The sequence below is a fragment of the Ciconia boyciana genome, chromosome 1 (genome assembly GCF_034638445.1).
Source record: "Ciconia boyciana chromosome 1, ASM3463844v1, whole genome shotgun sequence".
Classification (NCBI taxonomy): Eukaryota; Metazoa; Chordata; class Aves; order Ciconiiformes; family Ciconiidae; genus Ciconia; species Ciconia boyciana.
The window spans coordinates 78,236,397-78,258,381 of NC_132934.1; the positions used below are offsets into that span (position 1 = coordinate 78,236,397).

General features: G+C 37.7%; 1 protein-coding gene across 1 annotated transcript in view; it reads right to left on the reverse strand.

Moving 5' to 3' along the window:
- The window catches only part of SHISAL1 (shisa like 1), a 60,768-nt gene that overhangs the window by 5,726 nt on the left and 33,057 nt on the right, over positions 1–21,985 (reverse strand). Inside the window, exons 2-3 of the mRNA XM_072850194.1 lie at positions 14,033–14,131; positions 4,871–5,084 (exon numbers count right to left, since the gene is read on the reverse strand). Of these exons, the coding sequence (XP_072706295.1) occupies positions 4,871–5,084; positions 14,033–14,099 (281 nt within the window). The 5' untranslated portion in view covers positions 14,100–14,131. The remainder of the gene's footprint in view (positions 1–4,870; positions 5,085–14,032; positions 14,132–21,985) is intronic.

Sequence of the window (21,985 nt, forward strand, 5' to 3'; positions counted from 1 at the left end):
TGCCCTGCCCAGCTAGTGCTCCTGCCCCTCCCAATCAGTCATTTTGGAGGTTTCTGTTTAAGTTCAACACAGGTATAGCAATATAACACTGAAAATGACTTCTAAAGGTATGTTGCCCAGTCCTCTGCTGCTGCTGGCACACAAATACAAAAGCCATATCTAGAGTAAAATTTATAAGACAATTTCCTTTTAGCTTCTCTGTGAAACAGGGTAATTCATGGACGTATCAGAAAAGCTTAGTAGCTCATTATTTTAAGATACTTAATCTTTTATAGAAATACGATACATATATGGTATAGCCTTAATACAGAGCCCACTTGTGGAAACTGAAAGATTTGTTCTGACTTCAGGGAGCCTTGAATTCCGCTCTCTCAGAACAATAAATACTTTTACCATCCATCTCCTCCTATTCCATCTACAGAATCCTGCTTAGATTTCTCTAACATCCCTACACACAAATGAAAAGACAGGTTCTTTTATTATTATTCTTACCCATGTGATTCCTTCCATCTAATTCATTAACTTTTTGAGACAGATGACAAGCAGGTTAGGACCAGGCTATATTTTTTTTGACGAGTTTGTTGTTTTTTGTGTGCAGCACATGAACAGAAAAGAATTCATTTGGGAATTCAGGCTTAAAAAAACAACAAATCAAAACAATTGTGAGCAGAATTCTACAGCTGCAGAGTTTAAATGTGGGCAGATGGCCATGGAAACTGTTTCTTTCCCTATTCTCCTTAAATGGGGCTGTTACTTGCAGTAGTAACACTTTTTAAGTGTTGCCCCAAAGAAATGCAAGCTTACATCCTAGCAAATGCCTTGGTACTTGTAACACAGAGGAAATCTGTGCAATTTTTGCATGTACACTTTAAATGTGATTTTTTTTCCTGCTTTGTTTTTACTATTATGTCAAGGCCTTTGCCCAATCCTGTGTTTTCCTGTAGAATCTGTTACTGTAGTACCTAAGAGGTCTTCCCAGCTAGATTACATCTTTTTGCAACAGTTGGTAGTGGAATTGATAATTTTTTCTTTCTTTCTTTCTTGTAAAGATGACTTTCTGGGAGATATTTAAGCAAATGCCAGCTCTGCAGGGGACATGCTGTACATGAAGAAAGATAGTGCTATTCTATCCTCACATTGCTTTTGGTGCAATGTTGTAGCGTGGTGTGCAAAAGTCATTCAACCCTGAAAAACTGGAATAAGAGATAAGGAAAAACATGGATGCATTACAGACTGCCATAACACTGTTCCAGTATCAGATTAAGGACCCCTAGCATCGTAGTACTGCTGATAATCCACCAAAACATGCATAATAGAAAATCTGAGAGAATATGAATACTAGATTCAAGTGAATACTATTTTTAAGAATAGTTAAACAACTTATTAGACAAAGTTTTATGGAAAAATACTTTGGATGGCAGAACTTTTCTTGTCTGTTAGGCATCATTGGTATTTCTATATTTAATACTAAATGAATCGTTCACATTCAAAAATATTATGGACTGATTAATCTGCATGATTGCAAAGATAAAATAGCCCAGTATTCTGCACTTATAAAAACATAGAAATCTTTTGTTATAGTAAGGGAAGAAATGTAAATAAACTTGGCTAGAGTTATATTGTGTGACTGTAGAAGAGAAATGTGTTTTTTCAGCTGTACCATGACAAAGAAGTTACAAGTCACTTCATTAATTTTTTCCCTCAACTGTACTATAAAACAAGAAATTTGTTCTGAGGATCACAAGAATGGCTAAGGGGAAAAATAAACCTAATAATAATATTGAAATAATAATATTGAATCACTCTTCCCTGAAAACTATAATCCTTTTTTTCAGTTCATTGCTATTCCCATATCCTAAATCATTCTCCCCAGCCACAGTACAGTAGGTTTCATCAGAATTTTTTTCAGTGGTGTGTGAAATTAGATCTAAACAAAGAGCTAACTTTGTTACTGTAAAGTGAACCCTGAATGTATTAGAATCCAAATAAAGTTAATTATCGTATATGTGTAAATAAAGTCAGAGTGTATTAAGAAAGATGCTTTTTACAATGTTTTTAATGTAGGCATCTAGGCTTCACTTCTTTCTGGCCCTGCAGAGCATACTAAAATTATCAGAAAGTTTTCTACCAATCTCAGTGAGCTCAGGGTGAAGAGATCTCTCTCCCTCTGCCTCACTACATTGGTGGAGTTTTACACAGAAAGTTAGCGTCTCTTCATTTTCCTGGCCCTGACTGATTTATCAGAAGTGATGTTTCAGGAAGTTACAAAAAGGCAATATGGGTTCCACTCTTGCACTTCTCTAAGCTACATCTCCAGAAGGTTTTTATTGTATTTAGCATGATTTCACATACCTTTGCAAAAGATCAGCACATAGTTAATGTCCACAGGAAATTTTGGACTGAAGACATATACGGTAAATAGTCTGCAGGTGATTCTCAGCCATGAATCTTACCAACAAATACTATAGAGGTAGCTCTTTCTCCATCACAATTGAATGAGGTGACTTTTTTTTTTAAAAAAAAAGATTGCTAAATGAAAACTAATATAATAGTTACACTATGCTCTAAGTATTTTCATTAAAATAAATACTGTAGTTCATAGAATACCAAATTACCTTTTTCCCATTGAGGAACTGCTCACACACAACAGCCCGATAATATGAACAGCCCTATATTTATTTCTGTGGGTGTGTGTACATGTATGGATGTGAGCGGGCGTGCAAACAGAGAATGCAGGAGGTTGAGCAATGTTCTACATCCCAGGGCATATTTTGCAATCAGACTGTACCTGTTCCTCTGTGCATGTCTGCTTTGGAAAGTGGCTGATTGCCCTGTCCATTTCACGTTGTTGGTGAAAGGAAGAACAGAAGGGCCTTACCTTAGTAAGCTCTGGCCATGACTACGTGGAGTAGCTGCTGAGATACTGGAAAAAGCCTGAAGCATTGGCTTTCTACTTGGCTGAACTACAATTGGCCAGTAACATCCCAGACTCTGTGATGAAGCTGCCTGTTAAGCAGACTTGGTTGCTCAGCAGTGTTGGTGCAGGGTTTACAGAACAGTAAGAGAAGAAATAAAGCAAATTTGCTGTGTGTAAGACAAAGAACTGGGAAAGTGTGGGGGCAATAGCCACACTACTCCGTTCTTGAGACTCTCTTTTTATCACTCTGAGTGCGAAGCCGTTTCTGGCTCTGTCTGTGACTACGCACACAGCCCTTCTGTACTGAGAGTCCTGTGAGGACTTCTCTTCAGGCAGGCATCCAATTGCTGCTGTGGTAGCATGGTCATCCCAGTAAGGGGGAGCACATCCTACTTTTACCACGGAGCGTATGCATTGCACGGGGGCACTGGGGCATATTGTGGTATAAACTCCACCAGGTTGCCTGGAGGCATGTATGTTGGCAGAGCTGGGTAGCACCAGGTGAGGGTGCTACCGGTTTCTAGATTGTCCGGCCTGCACAAAGGGTAGAGAAAATGGATGGCCTTTAATGGGCCTGTTAGACTTGAAGTGTCTCCCCAGCATTCTGTGTGATATGTTCTCATGATGTTCCCAGATCCACTACAAGGCCAAGACAAGGAAATTTCACTTCAAGGACATAGCTGCACATACAGTAACAAGACAGTATAGATCCACATTGATTTAAAGGTATCTTATATGGGTAGAGTCTATTTTTGTCTTTCTTTTACACTACACAGTACATAGACTTCTTTATAGTAGGTGGTTGTCACTTTAACACCTGTGAAGTTAGAGCATGCAACTTCTACATCTATGCAAGATTCAAACTTCTTTAGGCAGAGCTGTATGAGGAGCGGTTGTTAAAGAAGATGACAGTTTGCTGACTCCATGAGCTGGCTGCTGCTGGACACAGCTGCACACAGTGAGTTAAAAGAGCTGACATCAGTATTCCAGCACCATAGTCTCCCAGCAGCCTCGCACCTGCTTCCATAGGAATGAATGACAACACACCGTCTGACTTTTCCACTGCAGAAGAAAACACTAAAATCCCTGTTGTAAACAAAAATCAACAGACTGGAATTCCAGTTGTCTTTAATCTGCCCCTTCCTTGCCCTAGAAGGGCTGGATACCAGAATAAAATGGCAGGGGAAAGCAGATAGATCAGGATTCGACCTTGGGGGTTTACATCAGCTGAAAGTTGCTCACTGCACCAAGAGAAATTGCAGCAGATTAGTTTGGCCAAAATGTCAAATACTAAATAGGAGACAGACCACAAGTGAAGATTTTGTCATCATAAATAGGTAATCAGTAATAAAGATCTACTTGCTACTTATTGGTTCTTCAGAAAAAAAGTTACTGACATTTATCTTAGAGGATAGGCCCCAGCAGTACAGGGAAGTATCCCAGGTAACAGGCAAGGAGACCACACAATGTTGGTATATAAGCAAATACGTTCTGTTCCCCAAGGTCAGTGATTACAAGAGATTTATATTCAAAACATCAGAGATTCAAAATAGTACATTTGGGTTGATATGGAAAATGTCAACTCACTCCCCCTCTCCCCTACGGACAGCTTTGGGGTTTATTTTTACTGATATACATTTAAACATAGTTTGGATCAGATTGGGGTCAGGGGAGAGACTTTTGTAACTTTTATGTGTAACTTTGTATTTGTTTCATTTATATGCAACTTTTACGTACATGCTCTCCTAGGAATGTTTATAGCCCATGTCAAAGCAAAGAAAGCAAAGCTAAAATATCCTTTCTTTTAGGAGTTCTGTAGCAGCAAAAACCTTTTAGTAATGTTTTTCTGTATGCACAATTATTCTAATTGCTCCCATCATCAAGTACACCTCAGACTATGTTATTAGACCAGGAACAGTTTGGTGAAGAGTACTTTAAAACTCATTTACTTACTTATGCATATATCCATCTGCGTTCCCTGTTAAGTTCATCTGCATAACAGTCTGAAATTCTGTCTCATTGCAGCAGTATTTAAATACTGTGTTGTTATGGTGACAGCAAAAGATGTAAGATTTATTGTCAGAAAGACGGGGGCAGTGAAAACCAAAGTGGTAGCGACCTTTGTAGTCCGTATATGGCTCACAGACCCGAAAATGTGCGGACAACACTGTAAAACAAAGAATAATATTGTGAATCACTTGTGTTATCTGTATGTTATCAACTATAATTTTTCATTGGTTAGGCTTAAAATATTGTTGCTTGATTTCTGAAAAACATTAATATTCCAGAACTTTCAACATCATAACATTTAGTAGTAAAAGATTACAATATTTAGCCTCTTGTTGTATTTTGACTTTTATTGTTACTATGTTTCTTTTTTTCTTTTAAGTGAAGAGAAGAAAGGCCCTCCATGCCAAGAAGCACAAAAATATTTAGGGAAATGTTTTCATAGTGCTGTTCTGAACACATGGATATCCATAAACACTCAACAATGTTCATGCTTGATTCTCCTGGGATGACTTCATAAAAACAAAAGGTCTGTGTAAAAACGGCAGTGAAAGTTTGATGGCACTTGATTTACAGTCACTGTTCTTGACAGAAAATATCTTCTCTACTTAAAAGGTCATTCTTTGATAGGCATTATTCTCCCAGAAATAGTAATTACAAAACAGTATAACAGATCTGAGCAACTTTGAATTTGCAAATAGATAGAACTAACAGAAATACAGCTATTCCTGGGAGTTCTTACGTTTCTCCTTTATTAAATTCTCATGTAAAGTGTTTATTACATCTCTGAGAACATTTTTTATGGAAATATGTCATACTGATTTCACCATCAGTTTTCCTGGAAAAAAAAGAAAATTAAATGCTCTCCACATATATCCTTTGAATGCAGAGTTGAGGCTGATTGTTGTGTGGCGACAGGCATGCTGTGGTTACATCTACATGCTAAGACTGTGGGCAGATGCAAGCCCTCTGACCATGCTCTAAGCCTACTGGTTGCAAACAGCTCTGAACTGGAAGCTATGTGATCATCTTCATTTCCCTGAGCTAATCAACCATGCACATGGGCAGGATATAGATCCCTTCCAGTATGGTCATAAGCAACCACACGCAACTTCCTGGTTGATCTGAAAAGTCTTGTAAGAGACAGTATTTGTTTCCACATACTGCCAACATTTCAACTGATTTACAGGTTGTGTTATAGTAGACCTTATGGCATCGTTTAAGATTACATGTACTGTACAGACCCCCCAAAGGCCTTACGCTCTAAGGCAAGTGAAATGTAGAAGTCAAGAGTCTGAATACTCTTAGCAGAGAAATGTTTTTACTCTGCTTAGAGAACAGAGGCACAGCGATGCTGTGGGTAGCTGCACTTCATAAGGTTACACCAATAAATAAAGGATATTCACTTTAGACTGACAGAATTAACCATTGTAACTTGGTGTATGATTTTTGTATCAGTTTACCAGTACAAGAGGTTACTGATAATGACTTGCATGGATTTAGCTTAACTGTTGTCACATAGTCCCTGTTGATCTGTAATTGCATCTGTGCACCTTATCCGTCTAATCCTCATTTCTTTCTATGTTGCTTAAAAAAGCCTATTCCTAACACTTTTGTTTATCAATTTTACAAAATATATTAATTTCAAGAATCTCTTGCTCTCTCTGTAGGTCTAGTCACATTTTAAGGATTGTGACAGTGGAGATTACTTCTTTATTTGTGTGTACAGAGGGAACCTAGAACAAAAAACAGAGTACTAAACTGAAGAGAAAACAAGGTAACTTATACTGCCCTCTGAGTGAAGGAAAACCACTCTAAACATTTTACATTTATATATATATATATATACACACACACACTGGCATGCGCACACATGCATACCTGTCACCATTACTTTCACAAAAAAGAAAATCCTTTTGTAGATTAATTTAGTCAGGAACTGAAAGTGCTAGAAGAATGCTATTTCCAAAGGAACGTAGATCTTGAGAAAACTAATTACATATCGGTTCTTGCCCTGCCTGGGAAAAATGTGTGTTCCAAATCTGAGCATGCTATAATCAGTAAAGAAATTGTCTTTCTTTAGACTTAGGTTTTCAAAATCCTCTGGAAGTCTTGCAACAAATCTGCATGTTCAAATTCTGTTGTAAAATCCACAAGGCATGAATTGCATGAACATATATTTGTTTGAACAAGTACTTAATTCCCTCCACCCCCCCTTAATTAACATAGCAATAATGAAAGTGTTCCAGGATTGATTAAGTTTTGAAAAAACTCAGTGGTTGCGGTTGGCAGGGACCTCTGGAGGTCATCTGGTCCAACCCCTCTGCTCAAGCAGGGCCACCTTGAGCCAGTTGCCCACAACCACGTCCAGATGGCTTTTGAGTATCTCCAAGGATGGAGACTCTACAACCTTCCCGGGCCACCAGGGGCAGTGCTCAGTCACCCTCACAATGAAAAAGTGTTTCTTGATGTTCAGAGGGAACCTCCTCTGTTTCGGTTTGTGCCCGTTGCCTCTGCTTCTGTCACTGGGCACCACCCAAAAGAGCCTGGCTCAGTCTTTTTTACCCCCCCCTCCCCCCCCGCGCTCAGGTCCCTGAGCCGTCTCTCCCTTAGACTGAACAGTCCCAGCTCTCTCAGCCTTTCCTCATGTGAGAGATGCTCCAGGCACATTCATCATTCAGTGGCCCTTTGCTGAACTCTCTCCAGTAGGTCCACCTCTCTCTTGTACTGGGAAGCCCAGAAATGGACACAGCACTCCAGCTGTGGCCTCACCAGTGCTGAGTAGAGGTGAAGAATCACCTCCCTCGACCTGCTGGCAGCACTCCTACTAATGGAGTCCCACAGACAAAGAGCTTTCCAGCCAGCTGGTCACCAGCATATACTGGTGCCTGAGGTTGTTCCTCCCCAAGAAAGTGCAGGACTTAGCTCTTCCCCTTGTTGAAGGTTTCTGTCAGGCCATTTCTCCAGCCTGTCCAGGTCCCTCTGGATAGCAGCACAACCCTATGGCATATCAGCCACTCTTCCCACTTCTGTATCAACAGGAAACTTGCTGAGGTTGCACTCTGTCCCATCATCATTTTAGTTTCAACTATGTATCATTTGTTTTTGGAAAAGTTAAATCTAGAAAATAATGGAAGAGACAAAGAGACATGTGGCATGGGAGAAATTCACCAGCTAAACAGAACTTTTAACTAAGTATTTGATTTCTAACAAGAACAGCAGCTTGATTCAGTTACTCAAATACAGGTCTCCAGTGCCAGCTAAGATTTCCCTAGGCTGTCCTGGCTGGTCTCCAGCTTTCAGTGGAGGAGATTCGGGTCTCTTGTAGGTGTGGTGCACACATGGATGATCTGGGGCAAGTCAAATGGCATTAGATGCACATGGTTAGGCACCTATAAAGGTCCCTAAGTGTTTTGTAAATGTTTGATATCAGCTTGCAAGGGTGCATTACATGCATTACAATGCGTGTAGTTCCACTAGTCATCATTACTAGGAAAAAAGGTGAGTCCATGCCTGATGTCAACAAACAGAAAGTAAGTCTTATAATTGGACCTAATAAATGCAAGTGAAGGGGTAGCCTTCACAGTGTAGCGCTGCACTTCCAATAGTGATGTTTATCCACGGTATTTTTATTTACAGTATCCAGCAGAATAGCACCCATCTAATCCTCTGATAAATGGCCAGCTTTGGATGCTTCAAAGTTACATATATGTTGAAAAAGCTGTGCAATAATCTCTCTAGTAAGAAAAATATCTTTCCATTCTTCTCCTTTAGGGGTTGCTTATGTCCTGAACATTTGTGTTTGGGTTTTTTCTCCCCACCTTGTCCAATGTTCTCCCTACCCAGCTGAAGGATAACTTTCACTGAACCTACAGATTTCTTGTCAGAATTAGATGACTTAATGTATGTACTACTTCAGTTGCAGCCATAGAGAAAATAGAACTCATCTGAACTGATCAGTTTGACAGTTCTCACTTTTTAGCCATCTTGATTTATTCCTTCTTAGTTGGAATATCTGCATTTTGATTATATCAGCTGCTCTTAGGAAACAAAATTTTCTTCTTTGACATCTGCAAAGCCTCGGAGTGCAACACAAATTTTGTTTATCATGCATTATCAACAGAATCATCATTTTAATCATCATATATTTTCATCATCAGGTATAATGCCTTTTACGGCTAAAGATATATTAACTTATTTTTCCTTTTAAAAGTTACATTATTACAACTACTTACATGAAAGTAATTTTTGAAGCCTCCAGTATAGATGGTGGTTTCAAGTTTGGGACATTTTAATGGAAGATATTTATTGCTAGAACTAGCTTTGCAAATAACAGGATAGCAAAAATGTCATTTTTCATATGTTATTACTACAACATAGCTTAGGCAAATTACACCTGTGTTAAGCTAAGACAAGTGAACAGCAGCCCAGCAAGGTTATACCTGACTTGTATATACATCTAGTGCATGTTATAAGAATTAAAACTAGTTCTTTATGTTTCATAAGCAATCAAATACTTCCATGCTTCTGAAATTATTCAGTGCTCTGAGAGAGACACTGCATTGTGAAGATGCACTAGAGGACTATAGGACTCTAAGAAGTTTAGCTTGCTCGTCACTGCAAAGTGGTTTACTTAACAGCACATGTGAAAGTGTTCCCTGATCCCTAGATGGGTCCTTTGCCCATTTTAAAAGGAAAACAAACCCCAGACTTCTTTGGGGATGAAAACTGGGGGAAGGATAACTACAGAATGAAGGGAGAATGAAGATAACATCAGGTCAGAGGAGTGATATCTGTAATAAAATGTAGTCCTAAGCAAATCCTTAAATAGTAAAATGCACAAATAACAGCATAACATGATGATTGAATTACGTCTGAATTTGGTAGTCAGTGTGTGGTGGGTTAACCCTGGTAGGCAGCTAAGCACCACATAGTTGCTTGCTCACTCCCCCTCCCAGTGGGATGGGTGAGAGAATCAGAAGGGCAAAGCAAGAAAATTCGTGGGGCGAGATAAAGACCGTCTAATAAATGAATAAGAACCTCCCCCCCCAACAACAACAAAAAAACCCCCAGCCCACGAGTGATGCTGAAGTAATCACTCACTACCAGCAGACTGATGCCCAGCCAGTCCCCAAGCAATTTTTGGATAAATTCCCACCCCAGTTTTATTGCTGAGCATGCCGTTACATGGTACGGAATATCATTTTGGCCAGTTCGGGTCAGCTGTGCCAGCTGTGTCCCCTGCCAGGCTTTTGCCCATCTTGGCCTCCTCACTGGGGTGCACAATGAGAAAGAGAAGTGGCCCTGACCCTGTGTAACAGCTGTTTAGCAATAGCTAAAATACTGGTGTGTTACCAACACTGTTTTTGTCACCAGTCTAAAAGACAGCACCATATGGGCTGCTGTGAAGAAAATGAACCCTATCCCCACCAGAGTTAGTACACAGTGAAAAAACTTTATCAGTTTATTGTAATCTGTGTAATTTTACTTGCTGTCTTTGCTTCTCTGAGAATCAGAGATCCAATAAACAAAGTGTGATTTTTTTAAAGTATTTTTCCTGAAAATAACTGCTTAAATCCTGAGGATTAAGGAGCCTTCTTTCTACAGAAATACTTCAGCTAAAAGTATTATATCTGAAAGGCTCTTAAGTTGTCTGTTGCAAACATGGTAGCTGTTTCTGAAGTGGAGTTGCATGTGCAAATTCTCATATTATTTTTGAAAAGTATTACTGAACAGGTGATATAGATGCTTCTATCTCTGTTCCTACTAATTTTGAGAGAATAGTCTGTCATGCTTCAAATGACTGATTTAAGTCATCTTAAGATTTATCTATTCTACCTTAAAAAGTAAACAGCCAGTGTACATCAAACTGTTACTTCCCTATCTGTTCACAGTTAGAGATCTGTGTAATGCTAATTAAATTTTTAAAGCCCCAAGGCTTTCAGAATGGCTGGTCTTTATAAGCTTTCCATATGGATCCACAGAAATATTCACATGTATGCATTTTACTTAGCACAATGACAATCATTTGAGATCCTCTGATAATTTTGCTATATGGACGTTCATTTCCTACTTCAAAGGAAAAATACTGTAATGTGCAAATAATCTGTCAATTTTTGCTTGTTAATATAAGCCTTGCTATCATCCCTGATTTTATAAATGTGTTTCAATCCATTAAATGAATATAAGTATCAACATTACTGCAAAGCAAATCTAAGAGTTAGTGGTCAGAAAGGGTATTCTTCTTGCATGACTGCATGCTGCTCCTCCCTTTATCATGCATTCCTTGTGCAGCTAGTACAACTAGTAAGTGTTCACAAATCCTAAAATTGCATGCCATTGTGATCGTGACAGCACTGAAATAACATCAGTCTGAAGTTTCAGTATTCTCAATCCAATTTCATCCTTTTTTTAAATGGAGCCATAGCCTACCTACTCTGAACTGAAGCCTTTGTTTTCAGTCCCTGCCCTGAGAACATTTTGCCCACATTAGGCAACTGCATCTCCTTCCTAACCACACAGCTAAAGCTGCCAAACGTCATCCTCGTTCTGAGCCACGACCTTGGTATCTGACCACACCTCTGCTCCACTGCCACTGTCACTGCTTCTCTCCTTTTCTGACACAACGAAGACTGGGGTCTGAGAACAGCTGCTCTGGGAACTTTTCTGTTACTCATGCCCTTACTTTAAATCCGCCTGTGGAGCCAGTGAAAGTTACGCTTCCAACTGTTAAGTGCAGTTTTCAACCATGCATACAGATTTTAGAAATTTAATACTAAGATTCACAATCTTAGTACATCAAAGACTTGGAAATAAAGCATGATCTTACAGGCAGAAGTCTGTAAATCTAGGGAACTCAAAAGGATTCTTGCCATAAGATTTTCATTTCAGCTCAGTTTAAAAATGATGTTCATATCATTCATGTGAGAGTAGCATCCTTTTTTTCCCTGTCATTCTCACTGCATAAAGCAAGTAGTTTTCCTTTATGGAAAAGGAACCTGTCTTGAACAAAAAAATTTACATTCATGCTGGCTGCAAAATAATAAATAATAAACTTCATCCTGTATGTGTGTGAGTTAGCAATGACCTAAACCCACTCCTACAGATGTCAGTAGTAAAACTCCCCAAGGAGCAGAGTTAGACTGGCATGAAACGCTTGTGATGATTTAAAATTAAGCCTGTACTCTACACGCTAATAATGGATGTCAGATAATAAAATATTAATAGCCAAGGAGCAACAAGAAGATAAGGTACACATTTACAAAGACAATAGTTTGTGATGTTAATAGACAAATTATGTAAGAAGTAAAAGCTATATGTCATTAGTTTCAAATAAAAACATTGTACTTCAGAGGCGGTACTTTTCTTCTAAGAGAAAAAAATATCAGAACACTGGCTTTATGTCTGAATTTGAGGGATTAAGTGTGTATATATACCAGTGGCTGACTACTTCTATTTGCACACATGGTGTAATCACAGTGTCCCATTCAACTGGAACATAGATATTTATATCATCTTGATGAAAATGGCTGGAGAAGTGGAATCTTTGGAGGTATCTAGTAGGAGTCCCCTATAAAGAGTGGTAAAGGTATGAAAACTTAACAAAAATCAACAGAAGAGACTGGAGCAGCTGGAAAAGTTTTGTGATGTTTGATCACTGGGATACATTCACTGAAGTCTTCTTGAATAATTGGCTTCATTCATGCACCAGGGAAATAGCTTTCTGAAACGACTTTAACCTGGAAAACAACAAAGAAGCTGCTACAACCTCTGTGCCTGATTCTAGTACATAGGAGGAGGGTAGTTACATAACTAGGGATGCAGCGCCATACACAGGGATATCAGTGGAAGGACTCTAAAGGAAAATAGTGTTTTAAGATTAGGCAGAGAAGGAGTCTAGTTGATAATATGCTAACATTGTTAGCAAAAGGACTGTGTCAGTTATAGCTAAATAATGAACTATCATTAGCAAGAATCAGCTTGAACACTTGCAAACAAGCAATGAGACTGTGGGCAACAAAATGCACACTTGAACTAATTGATGAGGATCTAACGCTGAATATTATAGGCATTACGCAGACAGAGCAGTAACAACTCTTACTAGAGCACAAGGATACTTTAAGATATATAATGCCTGGTAAAGTTTTAAGTATGGTCGTTCGGGATGTGATGTAGTAGAAGGCAATAAGGAGCAGTGATGGAAAAAAAAAATTTTTTTGATTAAAAAGTGCTTCAAGAATGGAGGATAAAAAAGGTTGTACTGAGAGCTAAAAACTCATAGGATCAAATCTATTTGGATTAAGAACCTTTTAAATTATTTTTTTTTTAATATTCATTCATAATTACAGAAAACCTTAATGCCATAAATAACTCCTGAAGAACAAATGCAACTAATAATCATAGCATTCGACCAATTCTCAATCTAACAACTGACAGATTTCTGCACAAATCCTTTCTGTGTGCTAGTAGCAAACTTCTAAGGCAGATCTACCAAACATCGGGAGAAAAATCTCTGGAACCACTCCCTGGTCCAGTCAATTCTTTAGATTCAGGAAAATAACATAATATTTGTCTACCATGATGTCATGCATTTTTCTTTTAAATATATATAAGACAGGTTACATTTTATCTAACATGTATTCATCTCAAGAATAGCTGATGTTCCAAGTTCAATCCTTCGCATGCTTACATACTCTTGTGTGCACTTATAAAAACACACAATTGGAACCTGACTTGCTCTGCTTCCAATAGATGGTTATTTAGCAAATTGATTAGATTGTACAGTGGCATAGAGCTTGCTTTTTTCTTTTAGATTCATATGCTGTTTTGAAAAACTAGCATATCAAAACAGTAGCTTTGTTTCTTTTAAATTTTCAGCCTGCTTTACCATGTCAGTGTCCCACCACCTTTTCCTTCTTAAACTGAATTTTCAATTTCATTGCAAATTCCAGCTTCCAGTTCTTAAATACAAAGAGGCTTTATTTATTTATTACTCAATTAAAAATCCATTTGATCTTGTTTGTTTTGTAGGAACCCAGTATTACATTGCAACTACTTTTGCCCTGTGGCACACATCAGTGAAAGATAAATTCAAAGTATAAAAGTTACCTGCTGACAAGAGTAATGAAAGCAGAACCATCAGCACATTCAAGGACTGTTGACCACAACTTGTCATCGTTGGCTTTCATTGGTCCATTCGAGAATTACCTGTTTGACAAGATGCAACATCATGGTTAAATGTCTCTTTCATCTCACTTTCACTGTTCAAACTTCTACTTTCCCACAAAGCTTTGGTAAAATGAGATGGCTTCACACAATAAGAAAAAAAACCCATAGTTTTTTCTGGACTTATAAGTGAAATAAATTCTCCTTTCTATGATTTCGTTACAATTCCTTTCTCATTTCACGATGAATGTATACAGCTATTTACGTACTTTTCATTAACCCAGAGTAGAGATGAATCATATAAAGTCTTCATTGGATATTCATACCTCCCCTGTAATCTACGTTCAGCAAAACTGTGCTTGTTTTACTGTCACAAGAATGGGCTGTTGTATTATGCCTATAAGGACTAGAAGGATATAAACAATATAAAAATAAATTGGCTGCTTTGAAAGTCAATCTCTTTTACCCCATTAGAGGGTGCAGTCCTTCAGAAAGTGGGTCGAGCAACTGAGATGGTTGGAAACATTTCAAAAAATGTCTTTTCATTAGAATCAGAGCATTTCATGGGATTATTATTTCTTGTTTTCCTAGAAATGAGGGTGAGATGTGATGCAGTTTGGCTGGCAGTCATCATAAAAAGGCTATCCTAGTTTTTTGCAGAACAGCCCCACAATGCATTTTGTATCCACATTGATTCAACGTCACCAGCTGCACATTCTATAGCTCTAGCAGAGGCTCTGTCCCAATGCAAGTGTTGTCATCAACATCAGTAGGAACATCTGGTACCCTATCCTGTTGTCACTGCTAATGCAGACTAACGTTGGACGTATAAGGTCATCAGCGTCCTGAACTCACATTGACATTAGAGAATAATAAAGAGGTAATTCATTGGTTTGTACAACAACACTGGGAGCTTGGGCTATAAACCAGAAAGCCTACGTGGTGCTACTGAAAGCTGGTGGGGTGAGACTAATTCCTGGGTTGTTAAAAAAATTGTTCTAAGGTGTTTATAAAAGAGCAACTTGGAAAAAAGAAAGGAAAATGGCAATTTATGTCAAAAATTACACTGTTTGTTTCTGACAGCTCAAGAGCAATATGATGCCAAATGCTTATGAAATCAGCACCATATCATATAAATACTAGGTAGTTTACTAACAGGTGTCTACTACAATCTACTGAATCAAATTAAAATCCCAGGACAATTGCACCTGCATGTAACAAAAGCAGAGGGGGTGAAAATCAACATTATCTTGAATAACTAAATTCTGAGTAACATAGGTGGGCACAGGAGGAGAGACACAGTGCTATCTATGAAGTGTTTAGAGACAAAAGATTTCTCACTAACAAAAAATGCTGTGTCTGGCACAAGCAGATTCTCTAAGAAGTCATCTTAGCATATGAAAACCAACAGATCACAAACCTAAAAATCAGTGTAACTTTTGTACAAGAAATCATGATAGTTTATACTGTTATCTGCAAGCATGATTACCATCCAAACCACTGTATTTGTAGCTTTAAAATAAGTCAGTTCTTCCAAGGGGAAAACAATTAGAAACCATAACACCATGGAAAAAAAAAAAAGAGTGCAGCAAACTATGAATGCTAATTAAGAATATTTCTCTAAGCATTAATCCTGTTTGAAAATGCCGCCACCTTTTTTCAGAAGGAGTATCATATTAATTAAAACACCAAGCAGACTTAAAGTTAGAATTGCATAAAAAAGCATAATACTGAATATAAGCCACGTTAAGAATGTAGGAGTTTAATCAAGAAAAACAGATATAAAGAACAAGCTATTGCCAATATCGTTAGGAATAAAAGGAATAAGATTTTTTCCTGAGTAAACCAAACCTGCAGGAATTCTGATAGTGATTCATTACTAGAGGGAAATCTTGGCTTCAGTAACAGTTAATTAAAAAGAGATCAATACGCACTTCTGTTGTGTATCTGGGAAGAGACAGATGTTTGGTATAGCTGAGACTATTAAATATTTCCATATCAAGAATAATTTAGGATGACATTAATGAGTTGATACTAAGGTTCATAATTTGATATTTGCAATTCTGTGTAATTTGTATCCAGTTATTTTAGAAGAGCTGGCTGGGGCACATATATATCCTTTTTTCAGTTTGTTGGGAAACTATGGCAGCTTTCAGAGGACCTGAAGAAACCTAAGGACATTTTTAGAAGTAAATGAGATAATCCAGGTAATTACAAGCTTGTGAGCGTGATGTGGATCTAGAGAAAGTTAATGGACTGGTTAATATGGAATCCAATTAATACATAATTAAGGAGAGTAATAAAATGAATGCATATCACTGTGGGCTTATGGTAAAGTAAATTTTATTTCCCTCAGTGTTGTTGTTGATTAAGGTAGCTTAAGGATAGTAATAATATGGCAGATTTCTGTAAAATATCTCAGTAGCATGCAATTTGACCAGACCAGAATGATGAAAAAAAAAAAAAAAAGCATATCAGTTATGGAAGACTAGCTCAGACTGGAAATAAGATGCATGTTTTCTGAAAAGTACAGTCTTGCTAGTAATTGAGTACATACAGCCTTACTGGTAATTTTTTAATCAGTACTGTATGTAGAAATCTAGAAGCTTTTCAGGGAGGGGAAGATTTATTCAATTATGTCCAACAGAACTGGCTACAATGAAATTGGCATTTTAATCCAAGTCTTGTGATGCTTGTATTTTATTAAGTGCCAGCTGGGAAGATCAGAGCAAGAGACTAGAACACTAGAGCCACACATCAAAGGCCAGGAGAGTGACATAATCCATGTATATCTATACATAAACACATGTTTGTGATGATAGGAAAATGCTCCAACTTCGTAACTACTGCTTCAGTGATCATTAAACTGAACATGACAATTTTTAGGAGGACAGAGATACAACTAACCATTCACTACTTGACCATTTCGAAAAATTTTTTTTAACATGCTGTTGTCTGACTAAAGCAGTCACATCTAGTGCAGTATCATGAGGATGTCTCTGCGCTATTAGAGCTCAGTCAACCAGGTGGAAGAGATGGGCAGGAGAACAGGTGGCGCACTAAAAGAAAGTGCCTAGATCGTACAAAGTATTTCCTAATGCTAGGCCACTGAACAGAGATGATAGAAACATGGTAATTAGCAGTGATCTAGCTGAACAATTTTTTATTATTATTATTAGCGAAGACTGACAGGGCTCTTTAACATTAGAGAATTACATTTGAAGGAAAGAGGAAAGGTAGATTTGGTTGTAGTTTCTTTTTTTTTTTTAAATAAAATTTGAGGGCCCGGATGCTAAGAGATTAGGTTTCCTTTCTAGTTCTGTAAATCAGTGATTAGAAAGGTGGTCTAATGCACCAATTTTAATTTTTAATGCACCATTTTAAGCTTATTTGTGGTCACTGTGGAGGGAAGGAGAATGCCCATCCTTTTCCATATCCTTTGAGATTCCTAGGCTCACACCACCTCCTCCCTTCTGCTAGCAATCACAAGTATCTCTGCAAGTAGACTAAAGAAATGGCTGAGGAATCACAGTTTTAGAGGCTTTTTTTCACTCTGTATTTTCATGTCTACTATGAAATAGAAGAAATGGTCCTTACTCATGTTTTTTAAGTGCTTTGCTATCTTTTCACAGAATAAGGATTATGTTAGGAACATTGCTTTCCCTTGCAGAAGATGCAACAATGAATAATTGAGAGAGAGCAACATTCAAAGGAAAGGTGCTGTAATGTTATAATCAAGGAGAACAGACATTAATATGAGACACAGCAGGTGGGTGGGTTTTTGTTTCTGCCAACGAAGAGCCTGCAATTGCACTGTAACTTCTAATCTCACCACCACTACAGAAACTGAACTTGTTTGTCTTTAACCTCCCTCCTCACCATGTACTTTAGGTGCAGGGACCAGATATATCTATCAGATCATTACACCAGATTTTACTTTTTACTTACACACTGTGACATTTTAGGTCTTACTCTGCTGCTACGTACATTGCTTTGGTTATCCTTATAGTTTTATCTAGCTGTCTTTTCTTGAAGCGAATCAGTGAATCATTGGAAAGAAAAGCTGCCAAGAGAAATAACCATTTCATGTGGCGAGATTTCTATGTAGAAAGAATTTTCCCCTCACTTTGAAGGAAAAGAAAAGCTATGTTTAGAAGAGATGTTTCAAAAACATTGCACATTTTGCATTTTTTAGTTATTAGAAAGAACAAAAGGAGCTAGGAAGAGAATTTATTAAATACATCAGCACTGCCTCACAAGTTAGCTCTCTGTATGGAATAACAGAAAACAAGGCAATTCAAGACATCATTTAGTCCATCTTTCTGTCACAGGATTAAGTACATCTAAAACATTCTTAGCAGAAGTTCACAGAATCTCCACCACCAGAGTGGTTTTCCAGCCTTCTCAGGCAATTCCCTTCCAGTGTTTCTCTAACCTCATGGCTAGAAAGGTTTTCCTATGTCTAACTTGCAGCTCCTTTGCTTTAATTCAAGCCCATCCTATCCCCGGTGCAGCTGGAGAATGATTTACCTACAGATACATTGATTACACCTCTCCTTGCATCAGTCTTTAATTAATACATCCAAAACCTGCCATCATATGTTCACCCATCCTTTTCTTAGGCTAAGAACTTCCACTTCTTACAATCTTTCCTTAAAAAACTTATTTGCTATACCTCCTATACCTCCTCTTAAATCTGGCTCTACACTTTACAGCAAGGTTGTGCGTGTAACTTTAGTGTCCTTTCGGTTTCAGTTGTTTATATCTTCTTGGTGCTCAGAAGGTCCTCATAAATACCCCAATAGCTGCCAACTCTTCCAAGGTAAATAAAATTACAGCATTACAAAAGTGCAGAGAGCCATAGAGCTTCTGGTAAGTTTCATAGTTAATCAAATGATACATAGGTATATCACTGTTATACCAAGAAAGGTACATCTACATACAGACGTAACTATATAGGTAAAAACATACCACCACGTGTGACATAACTGAGGATGACTCCCTCTTTTCACACTAATGTCCAGCAGGTCTTCCAAGCTTAGTGAGTACCAGTGACCTGGCCTTGGGAAATCATGCCACAGCAGCAGTTGCAGTGATGAGCTTCCCTCCACTTCTTCCTCCATTCTCTTGGGGCCTGGTCATCTTTCACAGTTATGATTAAATGATACCCAGAAAAGCTCCGATTTCCATACTCTCTTATTCCCCAGTCTCCTCCTGGAAAACACCCTCGCTAACCTCAGACATGTATTAGCTTTGCTGCACTTCCTATATTGTTGGGACAAAGAGGATCACCAGCAGGGAAATGGCCTCCTCTCAACCCATTCGCTCATCTGAAGACAACAGACAGCACTGGTTGCATTGTGGCAGCAGTAAGGGGATGAATAATGTGGCCGAGACAATCACAGTGGTTGAGAAAGCTGTTTAAAACTAGATGGAAAAGAGAAGGCTGTGATCCAAACCAAACTTCTAGTCCAGCTCTGTTCACTTCTCATGTTAAAACAGGCTTAGAAATGCATCTAGTATGAGTTCATGAATGCTATTACAGTGAAATTACAGTCTTATTACAAAGGCAGCAATGTAACCAGCATGAAAGAAAATCTGATTATTAAGAAAACATGTGGTTTCACACTATAATAACATCAAGAAAATGTTTATGAAGAACAGATACTAGTTTTCAGTTGACAGTTGTCTTACCTGAAACGATTGAAACAACCTATGAAAAGGAACTACTGGTAGAAAACCTTTTGGATTATAGTGCAGCTTTAACATTACTCAGTCTTTCTTCCCTAAAAATATCTTACTACACATATGCTTGAAGTTGCACATGTGTGAGTCTCTACACAACTGCAGATAAAGCATTGCAGTTAGAGTTTTAGTATTGCTAAAGATGAGCAAATTTATATTACACTAACTTGGTCATGAAATTCTTCCCTCTTATTTTATATAAAATTGAAAATATGAACTACTTTGTTTTATTTCACCCCCCCATGTTTATTATTTACCTCAGCTATTCTCCAAACAGTTATGAAGAGGCAACGTGCATGAGTCCTAAAAAATAAAGCTATTAAGTATAGCCTGAAGAACATCTTGTGAACTTCAAGCAGTCTATAGCTGTTATTAATAGGACAAGGCCAAGAAACCTGTACATGCTACAACTGCCAACTGTCAAAGCCGCTCATTCATCTCCTGCCTCTTTTACCCCTTTCCCTTTTCACCAATGCATTTAGTCAGACATTGTAACCTGTCCTACACCTACATCCTGAGAGACACATCATACACATGCAAGTTGGAAATTGATTTCAGCAGTTCCTACCCTGACTATGCAGTACATTGCACAATAGAATCTGACACAGAAGTTAAAGCATTCCTTTATTACAAGATAATTAATTTTAGAGAATCAGTGGTACATTCAGACCTTTTAATCACAAAATTTAACTGATGAGAAACTTCCCTAAGATAGCACAAAATCTTTATTGACAGACAAATTCCTCACTGTCTCCATAGCAAAACTAAAGATATTAAAGATATTACTATAATGTAGCTGTAGTGCAAATAAACGTTAGCAATCAATTTCTTGGTGCAATTCATTACGTATTTGCATTTGGTAGGATAAATATTTGATTTCCTGGATTTATTGCTGATGAAGGTCAGAAAATTTTAGATTGTTGTCTGTCCTACAACTGGCCCTTCCCTGTATACATTAGATCTCATTTTGGGGAAAAATACCCAAATTACTTTGGGGAGACAGTCGGCTTTGTAAAAATAACAGCTGCAGTTGTGATGATTTACTGACACGGATAACTAACTTCAGCTACCAGTTAGTGGCAACTTTCTCACTTCTCAAAAGCAAAATTCCTTCTGCAGCCAAGAGCTGCAACCTTTCCTAATGCTCTGAACACCACTTAGTTTTGTTAAGAGACTGAAATATTCATATATTCTCATTGCATGTACTGTATCAGCATGAGTGTAGGCAGCTGACAAAGATTTGTTGTAGTCATCCAGAATCCTTATTTTTAATGAACTAAACAGTTCAGATGTATACCTGGATTACTGAGTCAAACAAGGCAGCCGAGTGATCTTGTGCAACCAGCTTCTAAGATTAGCCAGCTGTGTGAGCCGAAACGAGTGCTTCATTAATTAATTAATTAATTAATAAATCTAGTAAAATTAAACTATCAAGTCTGGTCTATTCATGGAACAAAGTAATCTGAAACAACTGAATTTTGACTCCGAAATTATGAAGGCTCTTGGTCTCCCATGAGGCAGGAATGATAAGGAAACATTTTGTAATAATTTTCTAAGAGAGCTTGAGAGCAGGACAGGATGCATTTTAAAGTGATTACAGATCTCTATTATTAATCAAGTTATTTCAGCTTTTAAGAAATGCAAAGCTCTTCTCTAGGGAAACTTAAGCTTGTGTTTTTGAGCTACTTTCAGTACAGAACCACAGCAAATGTACTTTAATTTAAAATATTACAATTTCCAAGTCTTAAATTCATAATGTAAATTCTCCTAGTTGATTGGAAACACTTTGTCCATGTAATTTTAAAGATGTTATAGAGAAATAAAAGAAGTTATGAAGGAAAGATTAGAGGTTTTATAACAGGCATGTTTTAAAAATCTCCCCAAATCTAATAGACAAATATTGCTCATCTCTATATTACAGCATAGCTCTAAAACCTGAGAATATGTGTATCTATAAACATGGCAGTAAACCTGGCTAGTGTATTTTTATTATCCATTTGAGAAAAAAGTAATATATTAACAATTTATCTAGTGAAAAATATGTGTGAATAAATTTTTGGTTTCACCAATATGTTGTCAGCTGTATATATACAGAAATTAAGAACTACCTATAGTCTCTATGGGAACAATTTTGATACATTTTCCTTTCAA